This window comes from Apteryx mantelli, chromosome 16 (assembly GCF_036417845.1).
Source record: "Apteryx mantelli isolate bAptMan1 chromosome 16, bAptMan1.hap1, whole genome shotgun sequence".
Taxonomy (NCBI): Eukaryota; Metazoa; Chordata; class Aves; order Apterygiformes; family Apterygidae; genus Apteryx; species Apteryx mantelli.
In genome coordinates, this window is record NC_089993.1 from 9402823 (window position 1) to 9429840 (window position 27018).

General features: G+C 39.0%; 2 protein-coding genes and 2 long non-coding RNA genes across 5 annotated transcripts in view; 2 read left to right on the plus strand and 2 right to left on the minus strand.

Annotated features, from left to right (window-relative positions):
- The window catches only part of ZC3H7A (zinc finger CCCH-type containing 7A), a 30659-nt gene extending 27100 nt beyond the window's left edge, over positions 1-3559 (minus strand). For both annotated transcript variants that reach the window (XM_067306717.1, XM_067306718.1), the window contains exon 1: positions 3498-3559. The gene's annotated coding sequence lies outside the window, so the exon portion shown is untranslated. The remainder of the gene's footprint in view (positions 1-3497) is intronic.
- A 1536-nt stretch (positions 3560-5095) lies between these two features.
- The window catches only part of LOC106482628 (phospholipase A2), a 34241-nt gene continuing 12318 nt past the window's right edge, over positions 5096-27018 (plus strand). The window contains 2 exon segments of the mRNA XM_067306094.1: positions 5096-5173; positions 5175-5250. Of these exon segments, the coding sequence (XP_067162195.1) occupies positions 5096-5173; positions 5175-5250 (154 nt within the window).
- LOC106482603 (uncharacterized) lies at positions 6520-15795 on the minus strand. Its single transcript, XR_001292198.2, has 3 exons — positions 15609-15795; positions 11516-11629; positions 6520-7247 (listed from the first exon to the last, which is right to left on the minus strand). It is a non-coding gene; the product is annotated as an uncharacterized lncRNA (long non-coding RNA).
- Positions 9527-19801, plus strand: LOC106482604 (uncharacterized). Its single transcript, XR_001292199.2, has 3 exons — positions 9527-9655; positions 18734-19021; positions 19461-19801. It is a non-coding gene; the product is annotated as an uncharacterized lncRNA (long non-coding RNA).

Here is a 27018-nt window from a genome sequence, read left to right on the forward strand (position 1 = left end):
CAATTGCTAGACTATCTTGCAAAGCAAAATGGATCTTTGGAATGAAAACCAACCAATTTCACATACACCCCATTCAAACAGAATGGGGAGAACTTTCTGCAGAATGCAGAGAATTTCGTTTACCCATGGAAGGAATACTGGCCTTGTTTTTTCTGAAAAGAAAGGTCACATTGTTTAACGACTGTGGACAGTCTCACCTTTCCATTCCTAAACATGAAGTCTAACAGTCACCACTATTTAGGTCTGACGTGGCATTTTTCAGAGATTCCAAAGTCAAGCGATTCAACAAAGGCAGCAAAGCACACAAGCCTAGTGGGCAAAGACATGCAGTTCACCCTGCATGCAACTTGCCCAATTGAAAATTCAGTTCTGAAGATTAGCGAACTAGGCGAGATTAATTCTCTCTCTTATTGCATACAGTTATGCAGTCAATTTACTTAGATATGAATGAAGAAGAGTAAAAAATGCATGCACTCCATGGGGACCAGAACTACTACTACAGGGGATCAATGACCTTCATCTGACCACATGATTCTGCTAATTGTTCCTTACTGACAGTGACGGTTCCAGATATTATAAATATTCCCAACAAGTATAAAAGCCTTCTCTGCACCTTCAGGCCTAATTACTGCACTCCCTTCTCCACAAAGCTAAAACTTAGAACATGGGCATTGCATAGATATAGTTTTTAAGATGGCATATCCTCTTGCCATGCATCACCAAGTTCAGTATTACTGCAATCACAGGATTACAGGAATCTTAAATTAGATCTTTGTACAGCACAAACTACATTGAAAAATTGTATCCTAGTAAAATCATGCAGATCATTGATCAGGATTGTTGCAGATCATGAGCAGCATCAGTGGCTCAGCTGAATTATAAGCCCTGATCAGGGTGCAGACCTGATGAGAACTGCACTGTGCTAAGAGACCCCATTACGTATTATAGTACCAACTTTCTCCTCCTCTTTATGTCACTGGCAGAAGAGAATATATAAAAAGGCAAGAAATTCAAAACATTGGATGAACTCAGACAAAATTAATCCATCATTTACCCCATCATATGTCAAAACTGATCAGCAATCAGAAACCGTGAAATCAGGACTCTATAAAAATGAAAATATGAACAGTTCACCAGTTTTTCTGTATAGGAAAACTGTATTTGGGAGCAGGAAACCTGTACTCAGTTTAGCCCCTAGAATAAAGGGGATCCTGCAAATCAAAGGGGGAAGACTGAAACACAACACTAGAACTGAGCACACGACTGAAGGGCAGCACCACCAACCCCCTTCTCCCCAGAGACGCCAAAGTCCATCTCTGTTACTACCTCCTGCAGCAGCAAAGTGAGTTCAGGCATCTGGATCCAAAAGGCTAAATAATTTCCACATCTAGGGGCACAAGAAAACAGGCCCCCTACCTCAGGTGAAGCAAGGAAATGGCACACACCCAGCTACACCCTAACTGCTTCTTAGTGAGACGTCATCAACAGACACATCTGTGCTGCTCCCAGCTCCAGCCAACCCAAGAACCAAACTGGACATCAAGCACCAGTCCAACTCGACTAAGAAAAGCCTGACCCAAAGGAGACTTCTCAAAGCAGTTTTATTGTTCATCCTAACCATCTGGCAGTTTCAACAAATAATTAGATAACAAACTACAATACAAATCAAAACACGCCTTACAGAGACTCTAAACCGCTCAACAGACTCAGGCTGGAATCAAGATGAGGAAATGAAAACAGGAACCTTAATACCCAGGAGTTAGTTTAGTCTATTTGTTTCTGCCTTCTTTCCCATTCATTTTCTTCAATACCTCCCTTTATCTTTGGAAAAGGATGCAAGTTACATTTAAAACAGTTGCAGCAGTGTTTCAGTAACACAGTTTAGTGAGTTTGAAAGACAGGAAATGGCAAAATTAAGACTTATGAAAGAAAGACTACACTGAGTCTTTCCATACAGGGCTTTAAAAGTAGTAGTTACAATGTAAATTATGAAAGCTGTTAGCTTTACTTAACTACTGTATTGCTTTTACTGATACAAAGTTTATGATCAAAAAGTGTTCTTACATATGCCTAAGAACAAAGAATTATTTTAACTACAGCTACAGTTACTGAAGCACAAATGCCCAAAGTCATGATCTGCAAAAACTGCTCTACACTTAAGGATTTAAAGTAGAAATGTAAAAGAAGGCATATTTTCAGAACGTTACGAACACAGCTACAAAAGCTCTTTAAAAATATCTTTCTCAAATAACACAGCCACAAAAGGTTTCATATTCATGACCATGCATCACTGAGCCATTACATAAGACATTTCAGACATGTAACATGCAGGGGGAGAAGGAGAGAAAACAGCACACACACTCCACATATTTCAATAGTTTTGAGTTTGTTCCTGTGCTTAATTTAATTCTTCTGGTTACAAATCACAGAATTTTGTTATGCCAATTGCAAAGGCATTTAACACCACAAATAACAGTTTCTGTCGACAGAAATAGAAACTGAAACCAACTTGTTGTGAAATATCCCAATAAAACAAATAAAGCAGAATATATAGTAACGATTTAATACTAACTCATAGTACATTCTTTATTTACCAGCAATATTTTTGTTACAACTCCTCTTACTCCTTCGCTATCCACAAAACAACGAAACACTGTTCAAGGTTTATTTTCAATTTTCACATCTTTCCTATAATTTTCAATCCATAGGAAAGCAGGAGAGAACAAGGAAGTTTTGTAAAGTCACTTCATATTCCTAGGAAATGAAGGAGTTAGGCTGGAAAACTTCAATTTATGGTTCTCTCACCCATTTCAATAAAGAACGGATCCAAAATTTGAACTGATGGAAAAGTATCTCAGCAATAAAACCAGATTTATTGACAGAAAAATAAATAAATTAAAAAGCCCAAAATAAACTTAAAAAAAGCAAACAAAATAAAGTTCAGTAGTCGACTTTGATGTCGGCAGCGAACACCGGTCCTTCAGCGTGTCACAGTCACCACTTTCTGCGCGACTACCCCGCCTGCCCCCAGACAATAACATCATTACTTAAGTGAGAACAACATCTCAACAGATGAGTGAAACGGAAAATCGGCATTGTCTTTTCTCCACAATTGGCCTTTAAAAGGACGGATGGGCGAAAGCACAAGTTACGAAGACGCGCAGTGGGAAGCCCGAAAACCAAAGCCCGGGCCCGGGCGGGCCCCGCGGCTCCGTCCCTCCTGTTTTCCTGTCAAACGTTGGGGTTTTGTTCCAACCACCGCGTAACGGCAGAGTTCGCAAAACGCCAGTTTTTCCTGGAGAACAGCGGCACGGGGCGAGCCGCGCGGAGGCGCCGCCGCCGCCTTTGTTCGCACCAACGGCCCCGAGACCCCCCGGGCGCCCGCCCCACCGCTCCGGCGGCCCCGGCCGCGGCCCAGCCCGTGGGGCAGCGGGAGGCCGCGCCGCTGCGCGGGGGGGCGGGACGCGGACCCCCCGCCCCGCCGCGGCAGCCCCTACCTGCTGCTCGGGCCCCGCGGGAGCGCAGCGCCGGGAAGGCGGAGCCAGCGGGCCGGGCCGGGCCGGGCCGGGCCGGGCGCGCGGCGGCGGCAGCGGCGGCGGCGGCGGCGACAACGGCGGCGCCTCCCCCGCTCCGCCCTCGGCGGCCCCGCCGCGCCGCCGCCGCCCAGCGCGCCCCCTGCCGCCGGGAGGCCGCGCGCACAGGGCGCCACCGCCCCACCGCGCAGCCCGCCCCCATTGGCCAGAGCGGCGGGAGGCCGGGCTTTCCCATTGGCTGGTCACCTATGTTTTTGGAAAGCGGCACTTCTGATTGGCGGCGGCTGCTCAATTCTTTGCTGTTGATTGGCGGGCCGCCTGCCTTCCTGCCCCTCTCTTTTCTATTGGCTACCGGCCTCAAGCCGTACCGAGGCCCCGCCATCGCCCGCTGCGAACTGCGCCGCGTGTGCGTGCTTTACTGCCTGACAGTATCTGCGCCCTGCTCAGCCCGTCGCCTGCCATCGCAAAGCGTCGCCGCTGCTTGGTAGGCCGGAGCGGTTGACTTTTAAGCCTCCGATTGGCTCCCCCATCGCCTTCCGGAAGCGGGCTGACGTGGGGGACTGCCCACTTCGCCGCAAGAGAGCCCTCGCTCCCAGTGACGTCAGCCTCCTCCCGCGCCGGCGCAGTAGCCGCTGGGCGGGGAGCCCAGATCTCTGCTCTGCGCATGCTCCGGCACGGCGCGGCGCCGCTCGCCCCGCCCCCCCCGGCGGCGCTGCGCGTGCGCGGTGTGGTGTGTGAGGGAGCGCGGCGGCAGCCGCCTCGCGCGATCCGCTCCGATCCGGTCCGGTTCGGTCCGGCCCGTGAGCGGCGCCGCCCCTGCCCCGCGGCGCCGGTGCCGGAACCTGCTGTGCCGTGGGGCTCGCGCGGCCTGTGTGTATAGACAGAGCTTTCCAGATGTTAACCAAGGTAGTACAGGTGTTAAAATTCACGTCCTAGATACGTTCCTACAGATCTCTTAAGCATAGACGGGTTATACTGCCGTTAACTGAGACTAAAGAGAGTGAGGCGTCATGCGAAGTTATGCTGAGGGACAGTTCCCTCAGCCGGTTGAGTATACCTCTATTAAACATCGTTCGGCCTAGTTACTGGGGAGATGTGCTAAGGGCGAGTTGTTGAAGCTCTGGCCACCTGAGTCAGCTCCAGCTTGTCCCACTGCTGTTGATTCTTGAGACTAAATGTGACAGCAGTCAGCTATTAAACAGTTAACGTTTAAGTATGTAAATAAAAAAGTCCTATAGGACTGAGTGCAAAATGAGTTGTTGCTGACAGTAGGGACTAAGGAGAGGTGAGAGAAACAAAAAAGAGAGTAAAAAAATCAGGCACAGAACAACAGGTACACTCATGGTTCATAAACTATGAAACGGACCGTAACGCGGTAAGAAGGCTCATCCAAAATGCAGTTGTTTGAACACTGAGCAGCTTAAGAAGTGATCAAATGATTTGTATCCACAACAACGAGCCATCGCTGAGGTAAAGGTGAAAAGCTTTTGGCCAGTGCTAGCACATTGAACACTTTCAATCTTAATCACTTATCCTTTTGGTTTATAGGTATTACATAAATTATGTTGCTGATTCTTTTGAGATTGCTGTTAGGATTGGCTATGTACTGTTCATCTTCAGAAAATGGCTTGTTGGGGATTTCACCAATGGGCTGACTACTTTGAGAACGTTTCAGATGCAATGCAGACTGCAAAACTGAGCCTGAAAATTTCACCAGGTAAAATTAAATTACTAAAAATGGCCATAAAATATTGTACTTATTGCACTTGGAAAACAAAGCAAATTTTGTGCTAGAATTAAGATGTCGTTGAAGAAACTATTCAGGTTTTGTAATACATAGTACATTATAAAAGAGGTCCAGAAGCACAGCGGTGTATATCTTGGCACAACATTAGAGTGGGAGCTGTGGAGTAATTCTTTCAATAATAGGTATAGCGTGTACAGAATACCTTGAGAAAGTGGCAAGAAATAATAGAAACATTTGACCAAATAAGAGTTTAAAGCATTTTCGTTTTACATAAAATAAACTGGAAGAGGACAGCAATTGTCTTCCTTTGATTGTTTAAATTAATTATAGGATATAGTAATTAACTACTCATAGGAGAAGAATAGTAGTTATACATCAGCTATCTTGTACTAACTTGTCATGAGTGAATAGATGAGAATGAATCCTGTTACATAATCTGGTTGTCTTTCATTTTAAAATATCATTTGTGAAAGCCTACATGAACTTCTCAGATTATTTTTTGACAATTTCAATTGCTGACCAAGTTATACTAAGATGAAAAATAGAACTTCTTTACTTCTGCCTGTAAGAAAGCTCAAAATATTCCAGAAAGGAATTTGGAAACATCATATTTTTGTATCAAGAAGGAAATACCCCTGTACACTGCTAAAATGAGACTAAAGACAGCTAGATCTTGTAGTTGCTATCTTAGAGAACTAACCTGTCACTAAAAACCTATTTTAAGTTGACATAAGAGGCGTTTCATCACTGTTTGTACTAATGATTTTGAACAAACAACCTAGGCAAATTATTTGACAATTAAATACAGAAATTTCCTGTGGTAGATGTAAGTAGAAGTTACAGAGCTTTTTCCATGTTTCCTAGAACAATAGATATTCTGTGGTGAACTTAGCCACTGTTGTAGAGTTGTTATAAGAAGCATATATTTTAGTTGCTTTTATAAGCCTGAAAAAGAACCTAATTAAAGATAAATTAAAGGAATTCTATCTCCCAAGTTTCAAACTGGAAAGTAAATAGAGAATTATAGGACAGGCTATAGTGAAGTCATAACATACATTATTAAATTTAACATTTCTCTCTCTGAAATGGTTATTAAAAACATGAAAAGTTTGTCACCTTTTGTTTGTCTTTACTATCATATAGTCAACATTTTATTTTAGAACACCATTTATTTAGGAGAATCTCTCCTTTAAAAGTTACATTCCTATAAAATCTTGAAAGATACAATCTGAACAACAGGCAGTGTTACCCGTGTCCCTTTATTTGCAGAAAGCCAGTGTAAGCAATTCAAATTTTTATTATTTTGCGTTAAATCCAAACCAGCTATTGCAAAAACAAAATAAACTTTTTCAGGGGAAATTATACATGGGAATTTCTCAGGCCATGTTTGGATATTTGACAGTAGAAATGGTGAGGCAGCTTCTCCATCACAAACACCTCTCACGTTCCCACACCTGTTTTCTCCTCTCTTTTGCAAGAGCTAGAATTTGTGTGGGTAGATGGTGAAATAGAATAGGGAATTGACCTGACAGAAAAAGAGTGGTTATGTTTCAAATGAAACATTCCCTGATCCAGTTCACCTTGCAGCCACGCAGACAGCCGCACCGGCAACAGCAAAACACACTTTGAACAATGCCCTGAATTGTCACTGCTCAAATGGACAGAAGAGAATATGCAAGAGAAATAAACAGAGTTGTACAGCACCGTAAGTGGCAGTATTAAGTATCAAGATGTATCATCAGAAACAAACTAATGAATATCACTTTATTTTACTAGGTGCATTCCAAAGGACTGAAATTTGGCATTGATAGTAACATGGGTAATTACACGTGCCATGGCTATCCTGGGATATCACTGGACTTCATTGATGTCAAAACATTTTCAGAATGGGAGATTGACATGCCAAAGCTTGATGGCTGCTAGTCTAACACATTGGTTAAAGCATAGGTTTGTTGACTAACGTTGACCTAAGAGAAAAGGAAAGACTGGGATGAAAGAGTTTTTCCTGGTTAAGCAATTCAAACTTAGATTATTCTCTTTAAACAAGATCAAAACCCTGTGAAATCTTTGCTGTTGTTAAGTAGTAGCTATGGTTTTCATCCCAATGCTTTTTACCATACTGTCATGTCTGTTCATATATTTATTAGCTTCAGGTGAACCTAGACACTGAGTTGTGATCTTGTAATGATTTTTTTTTCTGACTGAAATTTCTTAAGTCCTACATTCCAAAAACATCCAAACTGCCCATTGAAATTCAGTTAGTGAAATAGGCTGTTGTTGTTCTGGTACTGGCTCCTAGTATCTTTCAAGCTTTCTACTTTGTGTCTGTTTTCAGGTTCAGCCAATCTACTGCTTGAAAAACATGCAGTTGTAGATTTTTTTTTTAAAGTAGTTATTGAGCCAGAACAACATATACATTCCATTCATTTCACTGCTTTACCACAAGTAGACGTTACTTGCTGTTAATCTAGATTTATGATTTGTAATATTATAACATTCTAAGATTTATATCTCAGTAGTTAATTAAAAAAATTACTTATGCATTCCTTTGCTTGTTTTAGTAAAATGATACTTTGAGCTTAAGAGAGAGCTGGGTGCCTTGTTCAAAAACATGGTCAGAATTTTTTAATATACAGTAGGATTAGTAATTTTTTCCACTACACGTTTATAAAACAAAATAGGCAAAGGTACTTTTCTTGAGCTCTACAAATACTTCCGAAGGGCAAACAAAATAAAAGTCTCATTTTTATAATTCAAACGTTACAAAGCAAATTGCTTTGGAATGTATATTTGTTATGTGCTCACTGCTGAAAAGCTGTGAATGATAGTTTTAGATGCATGGAAGACAAATAATTTTTTTCAGTCAGTAAGTGGTACATTCCTTTATCTGCAGCATCTCAAATCCTTATCATGCAACACTTCCTGACATTAGGATTACAGTTGACAGGAACTTCTGACGTAAATAAGTTATTCATGGGTAGAGATAACTCCAGGAATGTGTTCACTTCAAAACTATTTTGTTTTCTGCTGTTTTGAAAGACTTCCTGATTCTTTTCCCAAATGAAGATTTCCATCACACATATATACGTACAATGACATTAAGCCCTTTTCTTAAAGGGTGGTTTCTAACTATGTGGTTATTCCAATTCCACATGTATTTGGAAGGAAAAAAACGCTCTCCCTGAATAACATGAAAACAGGCAATTTCAGAAAAGTTTTTTTTTAACATATGCAAAACCAGTCAATTTTGGGCAGATATGAACATACATTATAGCTACTACAAAAGGAAATCTTCACTGTCAAAGAATGTAAATATAAGTGCCATAAATAATTCACCAAGGTACAGCCTTATATAAGGCAACAGTATAAAATACAGGACTTATTCAGTGAAGGCATGCTCTGGATTATTGGCCTGAATTAATGAGATTGAAATAGTTAAGCCGTATTAAATTTTTATAGGAAGACAGACCTGCAGAATTAAACAAAACTAAATTAGATTATGAGCAATTGTCTTCCAAAGGCAAGTGGCTTAAACCAAATTAATGCCTTTTATTTTAAATAATCATGTGTCGATTTAACACAGTTTAACATAATCCATGTTGGTTGGGGTTTTTTTGCTCTGTTATTCTTGGGTGTCTGTACACTATTATTGTTCTATTTTCTGCTACTATTTAACATCCCTCTTTTGCTTTGACTACCCAGAGGTGAGCATTGCTCTGAACAAGATAGGGATATCTGTTGCATATATTGTTGTAGCTGGCCAGCTACAAGATTAGTCTAGACTCTTTTCTTCTGAAAGCCATTGGAGAACAGAATATCCTATACTAAAGAACATTTAACTCATTTTTGTTGGAAGTAAAAAGATTTTTTTTGTATGGACTTAACCTGATTATTCTTTTTTTAAATGTCTATATATCATTATTTAGTTACCCTGAGACTTGAACTAAACAGTATAACAGTATTTTCCTACAGAAATGGCATGTTGAACAAGTGCGTTTATGACTTAGTTCTCAAACAACTAGTGATTTCTGTCGCTACGCAATTGATGGTTGTGGAGGTACAGCAGAGTATTTGGAGAAAAGAGACGGAATGGGGAAAGAGGGAACCTTTGAAGTTGTTCAGGATAGTAGGCACATGCTGTGAGAGAAGCTGATAAATTCTTATAGTTATGCTTTCTGAAATGATATTATTTCACTGATATCATGTATGACATACTTGTATACCTTTTGGTTTTAGGTAAATTACAACTTATTGAGTGAAATATGTAACCTGTGAAGAAATTTTGGTGATATTCAAGATAGTTTATCAGTTATTGAATGGCATGGAAATAACCAGGATACACTGCAGCTGGCCCAGGAAGGTGAAAATATCCAATGTAAGCACATTTTTTAAATGAAAATACTAACTGCAATAAAACTATGTACAGATAACATGTTAATTGAGTTACATGTTCACAAAGACAGCTATGATTAGTGGACCAGACAAATACTAAGCATTAGCACATGGAGAAAGTGAGTCCACTACTCCAAAGACTGTGAATCAGAACTCTTGGGATTAATCCTGTTTCTTCACTGACACACTGCATAACCGTTTTAGCTTTTCTTTATACGCTTCAAAGCATTAAGGTATTATATAATCAGAGGTAACTGGATGCCTCATGAGTTCATAATAATACAGATATGAGCACTCATGTATCTACAAGGCAAGTTCAGCAGTTAAACTCTTAACTTTTATGGTATGAACCTGATGTAAACTATAAACACCTTTAATTTCCTGAGAAAATATTTAGCATTTTTTAAATTAATTTAATATTCCTTGCTTTTTAGAACATTATTTGAAAATTTTTAAGCCAGTAAAACAATTAAGGGTTTTTGTCTTGGTATTAGTATAGAAATATGAGTCATATCTTTTACATAAAACATACTAAACATATATTGTATTAGCCTACAATATGGAGCATCTTGTTTTTGTTTCAATCTTAATCTGCAGTAGAAATTAAAATCTAGTAAACAGTCATTCTGTAAGGCCCTGCGGCAACTTCTAGACTATTTTATTAAATCAAGATGAATATTGGCCCTCTTCAGTAGCAGAGTCAGGATTCAGTAGACCAGCAGAGGGCACAAGTCACACTCCTGTGCTTTCTGTGGTGGTGGCCATGCCCACTGTTTGCAGAAGTTGAATTCTAGGGAGTACCTACAGGCTTACTTCAGCTGATCTAAATCCACCTAAAAGTAGAAAGGTAAGAATTCTTTTAGGTTGCAAGGTTCAAAATTGGAAATGACTTCTTGAATTAACAAAGAAGGAAATTCAAGCAATTTCAGTGTAGTATTACAGCACACTGAAAACCAATGTATTGAGTGGGGCTAGTTGAAATTTGTTAATGCCAGCCAGCACTGTGAGCATTAACGTCAGGCCTCCAAATAGACTATGAGGATAATCAAATAGACTATGAGGAAAATATGTAGCAGTGTGACAAAGGTGTGGATGACCGGTCTAATGAGAATATGAACAGAAAAGATGACCATTTTCCAAAACCCCAAATGGGCAACCTGTTAGAAGCCTTCTGTTAGGAAGAAAAGGAAAAAGGAAAAGAAAAGAGAGGTTGGTGCATGCCTCTGCTGTTACCTTCTCTTAAGTATAGTAAGGGTTATAGTAGATAGGTGTTTTCCATAAATAGATGGGAGTTAGATCTAGTTTTCTTGTTATCTAGTTTTGCTGTTTTCTTTTCCCAGCTAGCTTTATTCCCTAATATATCTGAGGCTTAATCAGATCTCTCTTTAGTATGTTTGGAAACAATCAAATTGCACACCTCATTCTGGCAGAGGGAGGAAAAAGAAAAAAAAAAAGAGGTGTTCGTTAGGCTGCCAATGGTATTACAGTTTAGAATGTCTCCTGATGTTGTCACACGTTTAAACAGGAAGGGTGCCAAACTGGAACCACATGAAGCCATACCTGAAAGTGCCCTGGAGATGAGTGAAGAACTACCCAAAACCACTCTTTAAGTAGGCTGTCCTGAAAACACAGTAGTTAATTTTTTTTAATTCATTACAGTCAAAAGTACCTAGATCAGGTAACCTTGCTAAGTGTTAGTTGTCCAGCGTATGTTAAAAGATGCAAATAAAATTTGTTTCTGGACTAGAAAATTCAAGACAGGTTTGCAAAGCCAAACAAAGAGCTATGAAATGCAATTTAAAAATAAAAGGGAAGACATAGGGCATTTTGTATTAATTCATACATTTAGTCTGGATGAATGGGTTGAATGTCCATTACAGTTTGGAGCACATCAGGAACACACCTTCCTGTCTGATTTTACCCCAAAGGAATCCAGGTCACATGCTCTGAGATGACTCTATAAAGTGAAGCAAAGCACAGTAAATGGGGACAATCAATTTAGCTCACTTCTGAGCCAAACTAAAACGCTAACCTTTATACACAGTTTGCCAGTTAGACTGGTCTTGGCAGGAATGATCTTCCTGAAGAAAATTTTATGTGGAACCTTTGTATAAGCAAGCAGGGACCAAACTAGATCTTCTCTTTTTGTAGTCAGGTATCCTAATCACAAAGGTAGGGTCTGTTCTGCTGGCACTTTTTTTTTTCCTGTCACTAAATAAGAGAATCTTTAATTCTTTTCACAATTTCAATAGAAAGGATAGAGGCAACACCTGCTTACAAACCTCTTTAGGCTGGTGATCAGATTAGCCTTTCGGTAGATGAGCTAAGGAGGTTAAATTTCTTCAAAGGCTCTAAACCATCTCTCTAATATCCTGTATGTAAAAAATACACATCTAATTTCTCTCTTCTAAAGAAAAAAAAAAAGTAATACCTACTTTGCTTTTGCTTTTGGAAATAATAATGGAAATTCAAAGACTGGAATTAACAAATCAGAACCTTGTCTGCTTCTCTGTAGGCTTAAGTCAAATAGCTAAATGTTACACTTCTCTACAGCTTAGCCCTGCTAAATCATATCCACTTGGCTAAAATAGAAAGTCCCCAATCATTATTTTGGCTTTTACGAATCCCTGACTCTCTGCATATACTATGTAGGAAGCTATGTTTAACATAAAGAACCAGCAGTCATAATGCCCAGTTATAGACCAATACCTTAACTCCTGCAAACAGTATAAGCAGTTTTTCATCATCGAATCATAACTGCCATCTGTATTCTAAAAGGTCAAGCAGTCATCCAAAACTCAGGCTTATAAGCACTAGTAAAAATGGCAAAGTATTTTCAAGTTGACAGAGTTCAAAAACAGACTTAAGGAATTCTTCAGTTTTGACACTGAGACATCCCAAGGTTTGGGAGTTTCAGGTTCTTAACAGCAGTGTTTGCTTTTTGCTTTATTTCCTTCCACTTTATTTTAGGCAACATGCTGAAAAACAAAATCATTGTAATAATCAGTCTGCTACAAACATAGTGGAACAAAAGCAGCATTGACAAAACTAACAATCCTATGCGTACACTGAAAAACCCTAACTGAATGTAAATAAAGCTTTACGGAAGGAATGGCCAGACTGACTTTCAAAGAAAATACTTTTAGACAGAAAAACAAAGGAGAATGAACTTAGCTAGTAAATTTGATCTAGCTTATTTCTGCTTATTCCTGTTTTTACCTTACTGAGCATGTTTCCCTTTTCCTCTTACCATCACTACTGAAATACAGGGTTCAAAATACAGCTTTTTCAGAGGGCAGGGGAGAGAGAAGTTGTTTTGGGCTTCTCCCTACTATACAGACACTTTCTGGATAAAATTTACTTCTAGCACTCCCCCTTTATTCCTTCCTGGCAATTTTTATCCCAATTCTTGACCTTTCTTGAGCAGCAAAATGGTTTAAAATACAAAAAGGATAAAAGGATACTGTATTTTTTTTTAAACTACACAAAATGATCATAAGTGCTCTCTATTAAAAATCAGAAATAGATCCAGGAAAATTTTGACATGTGTAAATCAAACACATCAACACTCATTTCACAAAGTGATCTGGCCCTCAACTGAAACTTTAAAAATGTGTCAAAACTAGATATTAGAAACTTGTGCTACATGTTCCTTTCACTCTGTCTTCCGAAGGGATAATGCAGATTATTTGCTTAAAGTTAGAAAAAATAAAACATAGATCATAACTGAAATTCTATCAAAGGAAAGTATTAAAAAAAAGGTATTTTAAACTGTTGTTTGTCAAACTAGAAGGATTAACATTTTAACAAAATTGTATCAGTGAAGCACAAAAACATGAGAATGAATGCTGCCATGGATACCCCACAGAAGTACTTTCTAAAAGAATTTTCTATTGCATCTGTCAGTCCATCATCTTTGTATTCAAGCCAGTAAGACTATAAAATACTAAAGACAGGAATTTAATTGATTCGCTACTAAAGTTGAAATATAAATAACGTGGACATCTGAAGTTAATGATTTCATATGGAATTATTCTGAATAAATTGATATCTGGAAGAATAGTTAGCTCATTTTCTTCTCATCTGAAAGGGTCTGTAGCCCCCAACACAATTTACTGCTCAAGAATTTGGGAAAGCAAGAGTAAACTATAGTGCTACTGCTGCTTAATTTAGTAACACTGACTTAACTTCTGTGGTCTGTATTGTAAGCATATAGAAATAATCTGGGTATACCTAAATATATATGCAATTTCAGAAGTGATTATAAGAATACCATGAATATTAGCCAGCACAATATACTTGATTTCACAGAGTTCTCATTTTGAAGTATGGAAGAGGACCCTGGTGAACGGACAGTTCACAGTGGCAGTTATGAATAATGGCATGGATGGAGCACCAAAACCTTTCACACCAAACTTAGTCCATCTGGGTATCATGTATTGCAATGCAGGATGTAGGATACAGGAAGCAATGGAGCAAATGTTTTCAGGAAACTGCAATTCTGTTAACATAGAAGTTGTTCCAACAGGCATATTCCTGCTGTTTCTCATACATTTACGTTAATCAGTTTTTCTTTTATTTCATGCTCTTTTAATCTATTCTATAAAGCCACTCTGGTGTCTAACCAATTGTATTTCCACAAAGTGGGGTATTTATATGCTACAGGACCCAAACAAAACAAACCTTAGATGGTATTTTTAGTGTACCACATTCAAATTAAAAAATGTGGCACCCCACCCATCAGCTGCATACAAAAAAAGGTTTTAAATTGACAGGAGAGTTAGCATTTTTTCAGACCTCAGCCAGCAGCACGTATAATTACGCTAAGTCATTGTCAGAGGCTATTTTGAAAGAAAATGTTGGCTGCCGTGGGGGATGTGCGGGGGGGGGGGGGCATATCACCCTTGATAACTCCTGTCTTTCAAAATACAGCGTTATTATTCATGATAGAACAAGCAGCAATAACATGCTTTAAAGCACAGAAAATAGGACAAAGAGCTAGGATCTTGCAAGTTTATCTCTCTGCCTTGCCCCGACTTTGTATGTGGCTTCAGCTGTCCTGTGTCTCATTATTAAAATCTGTGAAACTCAGCTACTGTCAGTTTTTAAACTTACCTTGCTGTTGCTGTGATCAGTTGTTTAAATAAAAGCATGCTTTCTTTTGTAAACTGTTGAATCCCAGGTATTAGATAGTTTTATACTTTTTCCTTTCTGTTAGTTTCTAAAGACAATAGGGATATACTGGTTTAACTGAGTACATAATCTAATATACAGTACCTATTATTTAGTCTTGAGAAAACATAAATAAAGTGTAAAGTTTCTCTGGCTGGCAGCTGAAATGTTTTAGTATTGAACTTACTGCCATTCTTTCCATTTCTCAAAATAAAAGAATAAATTCTCTTATTATTATCAAATATTTTAATGAATAAAACACCTTTTATTGCAGAAAGAAAGGCTAAATTGTATTTATTAAGTTTTATCTCTACTATAAAAATGTGACCCACTTCAGATGTGCATAGTCCCATTTTACTGTAGGTCAATCAGTTTTAAATAAACCCTCTCCTAATTAGGCTATCCCTTCCCTACTCCTATTCTTGACTTTACTTTTTTCCAGCCAAAGGTCCCTTATAAGTCTTTCTGCTAACAGAACGGGAAGTTCCTCATCTCCTAAAGTTGTTGGCTCCAAAGTTAATTATATGCTTTAAGCAGATAGAAAACATGCCTTAGTCAAAGAGAAATTGTTTGGTCTGGTATAAGAAATTTCAGGGCCTGTGGCATACAAGTCAGATTAGATGATCTGACCTGACCATAAGCTCTTTGAAATGACAAGTGACTTAGGAAGAAAAGACGGTGGGCAGAGGCCAAAAGGAAGTGAATGACTTAATTGTGTAAAATGCAAAATTCAAACACCGAGAAAATGGAAAGAAGCAACCTACCAATAAGTAGTTACACTCCTTGTTTTGATGGTGATCCTTCTCTACAGGATTCTGCTGCTGGATGTTCTCACATGGGTTCCTAAGTCCAGTATTTCAAGTAAAATTAGGGCTGCTGCTGCTGCTACTCCTCCTCTTCCTTCAACTTGCCGTCATAACGACCATAAAAGGACCCACCTATCTCTAATTCCAGTCCTTCCAGTTGTGGGGTAATGAGCTAATTATGCAGATTACAGAAAACTGAAGGGGGGATGCAATGTGTGTGTTATGGTGCAAAATCTTTCTTTCTTTACATGAAAGTGATCATTTAGTGCTTATATTATTTTTATCCAAAGGAAAATGCACTCTCTTCCCTTTGATCAGGGATGAAGACGCTACAGAGAATTAACTACTTTGCTTTACATTTTAAGTCTACTTCAATAAGTAATAGCAGTAATGTTTGCAGACATCCATGAGTAAACTATTTATTGCTCATAATATACTGTTTTATTGGAAACAAAAAAATGAGTTTTCAGCAGCAACTCAACACAAGATTGTATATTTGTGAACATGCATTTGAAATGGTGATGTACAGTATCAATTTTTCCTTTTTTTAATAAATACTAAGTAGGTTTTTTCCTTTGGTGGCTACCAGAAAGAACAAATCCAAATGAAAATTCAGGATATTGTTATACAGAATAAATATGAATTGTAATTGCTTATGTAATTGAGTTTGATTGTGCCTCCCCTTGACCCTCCATTCTAAATAAGACTTGGAAACAAGCAAAGATTATCTGTTCCTGGCAAATCCTTCCTAAGGATTACATGGAGCATAAACTAATGAGGGTTTATCTTTTCTTCTGAGAGGGAAAACAACTAGAGCAACATCAAAACATTAATATGGTATTAAAAAATTACAGATACAGAAGTAGGAAATTAAAAGGAAGTTAAATAAATTCTCATAGCAGTATTAAATCACCATTATGGTTAAGTAAGCAGATCTGGAGCATCACATGTAAAATTCAGAATACTCCATGTATACAATACTGTTTTGTTCAGTGAAGTCAAAACATCAAATATGTAGAAGCTGAGCATTTAAAAAGATAATCTGAATATTGTTGGCATAAAATTTTATATGCAGCACCATAGTATCCCTGTTTTTGGCTGCCATGGTCATAAAAAGCTAGACAAAATTTCTAGCATGTAAAATAATTCTAATGAAAATACTTATGTTAAAATAACTGAAACAATTAGACTGTACTACGTTCTACATCATAAGAAAGGAAAATTTATATAGTATTTGCCATCTGAAAGAGTTTAAATGGCTATTTGTGAATACAGGTGTTTATTTCTGCAAACTAGTCAGTGAAAGGCATAGCATAAATTTGAAACTAGGAGGAAGGTCTCACAGGAATGAACTACTTTGCTACTGGTCATCTTTTGACTGCGGGTTCTTGAGATCATCTATGACTTGATGCTATACAGTTTTAGGGTTAAATGCTTTAAAGAATTTAAATCCATTTAGCAAGGTTCACACATACCAAACGAATGAAAAGCTATTCTTTTTAAAGCTTTACTACGGTTGATGCCATGTTTCGCTGATTTCTGTTACTATCTCACCATCCTGATGCCAATTAACAAGGTATATTACACATAGTATAGCAAACTCCCTTACTCTGTATAGTAAATGCAAACAGATTGGTAGTTCCATCACTGGGAACACATGGGGTAGTTCCATGACATTCAATGTGTTAATTTTATAATGGCATCTCATTTGTAGTTAAAACTTTCTCTTTTGCACACAGGAACATAAGATTCTTTATAAATGCTATTTTAATGCATACAGCCCTTCTGTGTGCTTAGGATGATATGAACTTTATTATATTACAGGTTAGTTTATACTGAAACCAGTAGACAAGAGTTTTTCTAGATTGCTTCCTATTAAATTCAGTAAATACAATATTACCACTGGGATTTTTTTTTTAAACAAGAAAGTAATTTATGTATTTAGATCAGGTCATCTTTCTTGTATTTAAAAAAAAACAAAAAACAAAACAGAAAGAATGACCAGTGCTTAAGACTTACAAACTCACTGGTGTCCTAGTTTTCAATTTGTATAATGGAAATTAAAGTATGCAATATTTACATATCTCTTTGAAGATTCAGTGAACTCTGTAAGAGCTAAGAATCATCATCTTCCCTGAACACTATAATATTTACAAGGTTTGGGTACTTTACTTCAACTGCTGCCTCCAGACTCAACTGTTTTCTTAACTTTCTCTGACAGTGAATCTACAAATGGAGTCCTCTGCTTGTAAATGTCCTGAATGTGTCTTTATCTTGCCCATAACTGATCGCTTTTAAAGCAATAGAAGGCCTATAGAATCATAAACTCTTTCCTAATTTTAAGTATTCTTAATCCAGTAATTGATATTGCAGGAAGTATAAGCTTAAGTCTTTATAATTACAGGATATAAAAAATGTTCTAAATTGTTTATATTATGTTGGCACTTGTTGCTTTCCAAACGTAGTGAAAAATAGGCCTGTGCAGAAAACCGTGGCCCAGATTTGAGAACATATTTAAACTCCTATCTTCCACTGAAATTAGAGTCCCAGCTTCTCACTGGAAATCAAACCGCAGCTAGTGGCTAAAGCAAACATTTCACTCAATGTTGACCTAAGTGTTGTGCACTTCTACTCCATGCATAATCTTCAGCAAATTACTCTGTTAAATCTCTTGGCTGATTTGGAAGCACCTGATTTACATCAGCTGTAGCAAATCATGATTTTAGTGCTGAAGGTTCTCTGGTTCAAGTTACTCCTATCCACACTGAAACGGCAAAGAGAAAAAATGAGAAAGGCTCCAACAGCAAAGAAAGAGGTCCAGAGCCTGCTTGACAAGTGACAGTTTCATACTTCAGTTCTTCAGCACTATCAAACCCCACTGCCTTTTGATTCCACAGGTTTTAACATGCCAGTTTTCTGGTATTTACTTCTTCCCTACTGGTAACAAGTTCTCTAGACAGCAGAAGTGGTGTAGTCTCTTTTCCTCTGGATCAGTGCTGCACTGTAATGCCCTCAGATAATTCTCATATCCCAAAATTCCCTGTCCTTTAGTACTTCCAGTTTTCTTCTTTGTCTCTCAGCAGGATGTTCAGTAACATCCCAGTTCCCAGGACAGTTTCGATGGAGTTCAAGTGATTCAAAGATGTATCTTGTGCTAATTAGCCTGGAACAGATAAGGGCTACATTCTACTCACCTTACTTCTGATGAAGACATAAGTTAGAGGTTTTTATCCTCTACCCAGTGTTCAATTGTAATAAGACTCTTGACAGCTGAGGAAGCAGACTTCATGAATGAAAAGATCATGGAAGAAAGCTGTGATAGAAGCAGACCAGTGAGGTGTCACACCATCAACAGAATGAAGACCACCACAGTAAGAGATGAATGAATAAATAGATAAGACAAAACTCTGCATTTGATTTTTGTCAATTTAAAACATTAAATGAGAGAATGAAGAACCAGTAGACATACTAAAAGAAAGCGTTACACAAAATCCTGATTAATATGTGTATTCCTGTCTCTTCCATGTCAATGGAATGTAATCTACACAGTCTCTATAAATCCATAGGCTACCTTCATCTTGAATACTGCATACAGTTCTGCAGTTTCCTCCCATTGCTATAATAGAACTGGAAAAAGATTAAGATAAGAACAACATGGACAAAAGTAATAGGATATTTTACATATGATAAGCTAAGACTCCTCAGTCTGGAGGAGGTATGACTGAAGGAGGATGTAAGAGAGGTCTATAAAATCATGATCAGCATGAAGACAGTGAATAGGGATTGATTTGTCACTTTCTTTTTCTGCAGAACAACTAGAGACATCAAATGAAGCTACCAGGCATGAGGTTCAAGACAAACAAAAAGGATACGTCTCTGCATGTAACATATACTTCACCTGTAGAACTCCTTGCTGCTAGATGTTGATGCTAAAAGTTTATGTGGATTCAAGGGGATAGTGGACAGCTTAACAGAAAAGCTGACATGAATTCCATTCCTAATGGCAACTATGAAAAGAGAGTTTGGAACTTCTCTTTTTGTAATAAGCTGTCTTTGATTAGAAATGGAATTTCAAAACAGTGAGTTAAAGTGGTGGGAAAGTAGTTCCTTATGAAAAGGGTGCTACTTCTGTTTTTGACAAAACTGTACAGATAATAAAAGCAGACAAAGAAAGTCTCAAAAATCTTTCAATTCGGTACATATTATTTCCCCAGTGCATTTGCACAGCTTATTTGCCCTGCCTGCAGGGCACAGTTTCTTGAAAGCTTTTAGGCAAAGAAAAAAAATGATATTGGAGTCTCATTCCTTGGCAAGGTGCAACTGCTGGTTTGGTTGCTGCTATCTGCCATCATATCACAAAATCATAGAATCCTTTAGGTAGGAAGAGATTTCTGGAGGTTCCTAGTCCAACTTTCTGCTCAAAGCAGGTCCCATTAAAGCAGGTTGGTCAGGAGCATGTCCAGTCGAGTTATGAATATCTCTAAGGATAGAGATCCCACAGCTTCCCTTGGCAAGCTGTTTCAGGATTTGACCACCTTCTTTGTCAAAAATTCTCATACCGATTTGGAATTTCCCATGTTCCAACTTGTGCCTGTAGCTGCTTGTGCATGTCTGAGAAGAATCTGGCTCCATTTTCTCTACACCTTCCCATTGGGTAGTTGTAGACAGCAATAAGATCTCCCCTAACCCTTTCTTCTTTACAGCTGAACAAACCCACCTCTCAGCCTCTCCTTGTACATCATGTGCTGCAGTCCCCCTGACCAGCTTGGTGGCCTCCACTAGACTCACTCCAGCACGTTAATGTCTGTCTTGTACTGTGTAGCCCAAAACTCACAAGTCTTAAAAATTCCAAACACAGAGGAAGAATCACTTCCCTCTAAGCCAGCTGGCTACACTCTTGCTAATGCAGCCCAGTATGCAGCTGACCATGTTTGCAGCAAGGGTACACTGCTGACTCCTCTTCAACTTGTTCATCACCAGCCCCAGGTCCTTTTCTACAAAAGTGCTCTCTAGCCAGTGGGTCCCCAACCTTTCCTGCTGCATGGAGTTATTCCATCCCAGATGCAGGACTTTGCATTTGCCTTTGTTGAACTTGAGGTTCTTGTCAGCCCATTTTTCCAGTTTGACTAGGTCCCTCTGAGTAGCAGCCCTGCCCTCCAGTGTATCAACCACTCCCCCCAATTTGGTATCACTTGCAAACTTGCTGAGAACTCACTCTATCCCATCATCCTGGTTGTTAAATCAGACATTTCAAGAATTCAATTTATATAGCCTATATAAAAGAAAGCCAAACATCTTTCCAGTGATGTGCCAAGGATTTCAAATCTTGTTTAATAAAAATGGAAAAGTTGCATTGATAAATCTCTTCTTATCTAGGTATAAAATCAAAAGTAACCCCAGGTTCCACCAGAAGCAGGCCCCAAGTCTTTTTTTGGGTGCAAATGTTAAAATGTAGAACTTGACTTACAGTGTATAAGAAATCTTCTTGAAGACATGGATGACTATCAAAAGTTAGCAGCTAAAAAAGTCAGAAATCATTTATAGAATCCTTCCCCAGAACTAGCCAGTCTGTGGCTTTGCTCAAAGACAGATGATATATTTCCATATCATAAAAATAGACAGTTGCATCAGTATGTGTATCTAAATGGTACTCCAAGAACATACTTAGGCAGCAGAAATCTGTTATTTGCTTGGGAGATTGAATGCATAGGATGGATTTTGTACTAATAGCCTTTATACATAAGGAGCAGAGGGTAAGATCTGGAACAGAACAAAATAAAAATCAAAGGATGATTAAAAAAATGTAGGAGTAAATTAGCTCCTCTGTGTACATTGTAACTGTAAACCAGTTTCAAAAAACATTTGTGTAATAACAACCTTTCCAGCACACAACTGTCTGTTATGGGCAGCTACATACTAGCACAGCATTTTTGCAGAATGGTCGGAATAACATGACTGCCAAAGAGCCTATCAAGAACAATGCTACAAATGTGGTTCCCAAAATTCTCAAAAAACATAATCTTACTCAGAGGCTTATTATTACAAAGACACTCCAGTTTACACTATAGGCTGGTATATTCTTAAATCAAAGTTGGATTTTGTATATTTGAAATAGATTTGTAAGATAATACCAAGTAGTACATTGCAAAATATTATAAATGGTGTTAGCAGAATGTTTTCTGATCTGCCACGTGAGCTTTTCTCTGCAGTCTATGCTTTATAACTCTTGTAGTTCTTGGAACAACATCCCCACCAACATGAGCTGAAGAAAACATTGGTAAACAGGAAGCTTTAGTTGTGAAAAGGAATTAGGAGAGGATGGAAATACATGAAAGAGAAAACCCAGCCAAACCTCTAAAAATGGGAACAAACATTGCACTGAGGACCCTGAATGTTTCCAAACAAATACTGGTATAAAGCAAGACTGTTCTTTCTTGTGAAGATGATGATGATGATAAAGAAGTTGATTGCATACTACTTGGACATCCAACATTTAAAGGAACATACTCATGTAAGGAGATGTATTCCAGGCCAAACCCCTCTCCCAATTAATTGTTTAAGAAAGTGTGGGGTAACTCTGGGACAGTTGCCAGATATGGCAGTCAACTAAATACAGTTTAAGGTCAACTGACTTACTGCTGCGAAGCAGCTCTTCTGTTCTAATTATCCTGATACCTTCACAGTGAGGCACATGTTTTCCTTCCCTATTTTTCTTCAGGAGCCAGTACCACAGAAGAATCCAGTCTAGGGATTAAGCTACTAACCCAGGAATCAGAAAACCAAGGTTCAGTTCCCCAGCTCTGCTATAGCCATCATATAAGATCTAAAGCAAATCACCTTGCCTGCACTGCCATCTCATAACAATGGGAAAAATAGGTCTCTCGACATTCTTCATTAGTTCGCTTAGCTCATTACTTCAGTGGGGCATGAAATATGTCTTACGAAGTACGTGTCAAACATTTAATATAGTTGGATCCTGATTTTGTGGGACTTCATTCAGATACCTACATACCCTAGTATTTCTATAATCATCAGCATTAATAGAGATCATCATAATAATAGTCAAATGCTCAATATACATACATTTGGTCAAAGTAGGAAGTCACTGCTTTTTAATTTCTCAGTAAAAAATAAATAAAAGTAATAACTCAACTGCTCTTATTGCAGCTTTGCAGCTGTTACACTCTTTTCCAAGTCACCACCTTCGTCTGTTCACAGGTAACCATGTAACCTGCACTTACATTAATCATATTTTAGACTGTTCTAGCACTCTCCATCAGCATTTTAACATTTTGGATTAATGACACTAACATCTTCCTGTGTGTGCAGACTAATACCCTCATTCTATAAATAAGAAATTGAATCACAGACACTTAGAGACGAAACATATACTACTATCTTAGCTAGTTAGCCCATAATACTGATATGTAGTGAGCATGTTCTTCAGTATAACTTTGTCTCGCTTAATCTAGTCCCCCAATTTAAAGGACAACTTATTCAAAACTACCATTGAGCACATGCAACCTTGTTTGAGAAAGCTTATTTGAAAAGCAAAGGTTTCCCCCCCGTCACACAGCTCCAATTCACATGAGAATTCATCAGTAGCACTGAAAATGCCATTTGTCATATACAACCTATAACAGTTACCAGATATTTCAGATGAAGACAAAGGAACATGACAATAAGTAAATATGATATATCTGCATCCCCATGAAGTTTTATCTTTAAATTTAAAGGGTATTTTAAATCTCATTTAAAACCACTCTATTATTGTAATCCATGTTAACTTTCAATCTTCTTTTAATATCTTTTAGCCATATACCATGGCTATTAATTGAAAAACTTAATTCCCCCTTGAATTACTTCCTTCTACACAATTTAATTTTTTCCCCAGTTTCACTACATGTTCCTTTAAACTCTTAGTAAAATTCATAGGAAACAGAACTCCTGACCTGCATTCCTTGTATCATTACTTAATATATTTTTTGTCACATCACATCTTTGTCTAATTTCTAATAGTAGCAATTGTAGTCATTTCAGTCTCTAGTGATTTTTCAATGGTTGTAAGATTACTTTCCTTCCTTAAGAGAAAATGTATCTCTAAATCAAAGATAAAAAGATGAGAAGTATATGTAATGAGAGGGGGGAAAAAGTGCTTATACACACACACACAAAAGCTATCACCACCTGATGGCCTCAGAAATTCTATGACATTTCACAAAATCAGTTATAACCTCTTGTCTGCTCTCCACAAAAATACATTAATATTTCTTAAAAGTAATTAATTATATGCTCTGTAGAAAGTGGAAGCTATTAGAAACCTCATAGCACACCTCAGTTTTCTCTCTCAGTGATCCCTCTCCTGTTTTAGCAGAGTACTTCCCAAGGTCACAGATACCATCAGGACAGTTTTGATCAAATTCAAACTGTTTATATATAAACTATTCAGCAGATACTTAAATACTATATTCCTATAATACTTTTTAATATTTATTAGTCTATGTACAATTTGTGCATACACCACCATCCTTAAATGTCAATAGTGTGAAACTTTGTGACAGTTTGATAATATGCACATAAGAATTAGATAAAAATTAACCAACTTAGATTTAAAAAAATCAACTTGCTTTGAAGTCAAACTCAAGCTAAGTGCACTAACACATTGCATCAGTCTCCTAAAGAACAAACATGTCATGTAATTCATGTTACTCCTCTGGATACTGTTTTTATTGTCATATCCAATGGTATGCTGGATGGGATACTCTTCAACTGGAGGTTTCACTAAACTGGTGTTGAACACTATTAAAGCATTCTAATAGGTGTGACTTATGGACCGGAAGAGTCAGCAAACAAACACAGTATAAGTGACAGTATGAAAACAGAGTAACTGTAATTAGCAATGTGACTCCATGAGTAATAGGAAAATTACTTTGACCTAGTTGATGGCAGTAGCAAGAAAGTCTTAAAAAAAACCCAACCAACCAGCCAACCAACCAAACAAAAAAACTATCCCAAATTAATAGGTTTTCTGGTATGATTAGTACATTACCAAGACTTTTTCATGACTTTTTCATCATTGACAGCATCTGTGGTCATCACGGATGCTATTTTCCAGTACCCAAGTCCATCCTTGACCAATACGTGTAAATCTTCCTTGGGAAGCACAGTGGCAGCTATGGTCCACCATGTTCACAACACCCAAAAGACTGGGAAAGAGATAATAGCTGGCAGCATATCACAGTCCACTGACACCACACATGCAATCAGTGGGGAGTCACAGTTACACAGCGAGTCTGCAGTGAAATCACATAGCAGAATCTAGCACTGCTGATTTTCCTACCTTTCTAGGACACAAGTTCTTGAGCTTGAAATCCTGCATCCTTCTGGCTTGTCAGGTTCATACCATGATCACTTCTGCCTGCTCCTTCAAGCACAGCACACAGTTTTGACTGGGCTGACATACCATCACTAGTATTTTGCACACAGGTGCACAAAGACATATTGAGTGTACAAAGATATATCACTGTCCTACCTTATGTTGGTGTGCTTCTACATTTATCCCATGCTACCCTAACTTCTGTGCCAACACAGCCATTTCATAGGATGTGAATTATGAGAGCATACTAAAAACAAATCTGACCCATCTGTGCGTGCTTTTTGCCTTTTGGAATCAGACCACATATGATTTTCTCTTCTCTTCTGATTAAAGAGAATGACACAAAACAGAAATCAGATTATTTTAATGCAAAAGTAGGACTATGCTTCAGTATGCACAAGTAAAAATATTCCATTTATTTGATAAAAATACCAGACATTCACTACACAAATCTACAAGCTGCTCTCTGATAGTATCTAACTATCATGAACAAGAGCAAGTTCTTGGTAAATCCTGTAACAAACCTTTGTTTTTATATCTCCTTCCCTATCCCACCAGTGTAAGCCTCAGTGGGATCCTATGGGGATCATATCCTGGAATATAAAAAATGTCAAAAAAAAAAACCCCAACCAAACAACAACAACAAAACCCTCACACAAAACTTCTTCAGGGGCCCTGGCAGCTGAGGATCTGACAGGAGACGCACTGGTTCCAGTGCGGTAATGAAAAGGCTGATGAAATACATGGAACCTGCAAGCAAAGAAAAGTCAGGTACAAGTAAGTGGTATTGTCTGTCGGTTGTGAGGGTCAGTGAAACCATTTTTGGAGTACAGCATCCAGTTGTAGAGTTTTCAAAATAATACAAAAGTTGGAAAGGGAAGAGAGAAAATATATAAAGAGTACAAGGTTTGCAAAAAAGACTCACATGTAAGACTGTTTTGGTCAAGGGAAAGTAAAAATGTTATTTTGATTAAGCTGCAAGTATGCAGGGCCAGTTTAGCAGTAGATTGTTCTTTAGTCTCCTAAGAAAAGCAGCCATCAGGAGATGAAACATGGCAAACTCAGACAAGGGATACAGCGCGCGCATTCAGCCCCGGCTGTAACTGACCGTTGGATAACACGGTTCACTGCGATCTTAACACTTCGGATCCAGAGGGAATTACTGAGGAAGTGCTGTAGCTCAAAGAGAAACTCCAGCGGGGAAAAGCCCGCGAGCGGCAGAGCCGCGGCGCCGGGGTCCGCGGCGGCGCCCGAGAGGCGGCTCCCACGCCCCGTCCCCCGCGCAGAGGCGGCTCCTCCCTTTGGGCAGCAGGGGCGGCGCGGCCCCTCCGCGGCGCGGCCCCGGCTCGGGGCACAGAGCCGCCTTATAGGGGCCCGCAGCCGCCGGCGCTCACAGCGCCGCCCGCCGCCCCGCGCTGCCCATGGCCCCCCGCCGCCCGCCCCTGCCGCTGCTGCTGCTGCTGCTCGCGCTCCCGGCCGGTGAGTGGAGCCGGCGGCGGCGGGGGGCTGCAGGGCTCGGCGGGGGGCTGCGGGGCCCGGCGGGGGGCTGCGGGGCCGGGGCCAGCCAGCACCTCCGCGCGGGGGAGAGGAACGCTGGGGCAACACGTAACTCACCGCAAGGGAACAGCCTGGGAGCCCAGCTGGCAGCTGGAGACCCGAGCTGCGCTGACGACCCCTCCGTTGCTCAACTTGCAACGTGGAAGTTGCAATTCGGGAAGCTTTCGTGTTACTTTGCTAAAGCTCATCAGTAACGTGCAAGTGTATTGCAAACTTCAGTATTTAAAATCGGACTGCAGAATGCAGATTGCATCTGTAATAATAATCCGCGTTCAAAGTCGATACATTTACCCACACTCTATTTTGTAGGTTTTATAGAGAAAGCTATCTCAGAGCATTTAAGTTGCAGATAACTCAAAAGCTAGGAATCGCTAGGACTAAGACTGCCTACAACACCGTACTGCCTTGTTCTGAACGAATGAGTCAAGTTAGTCT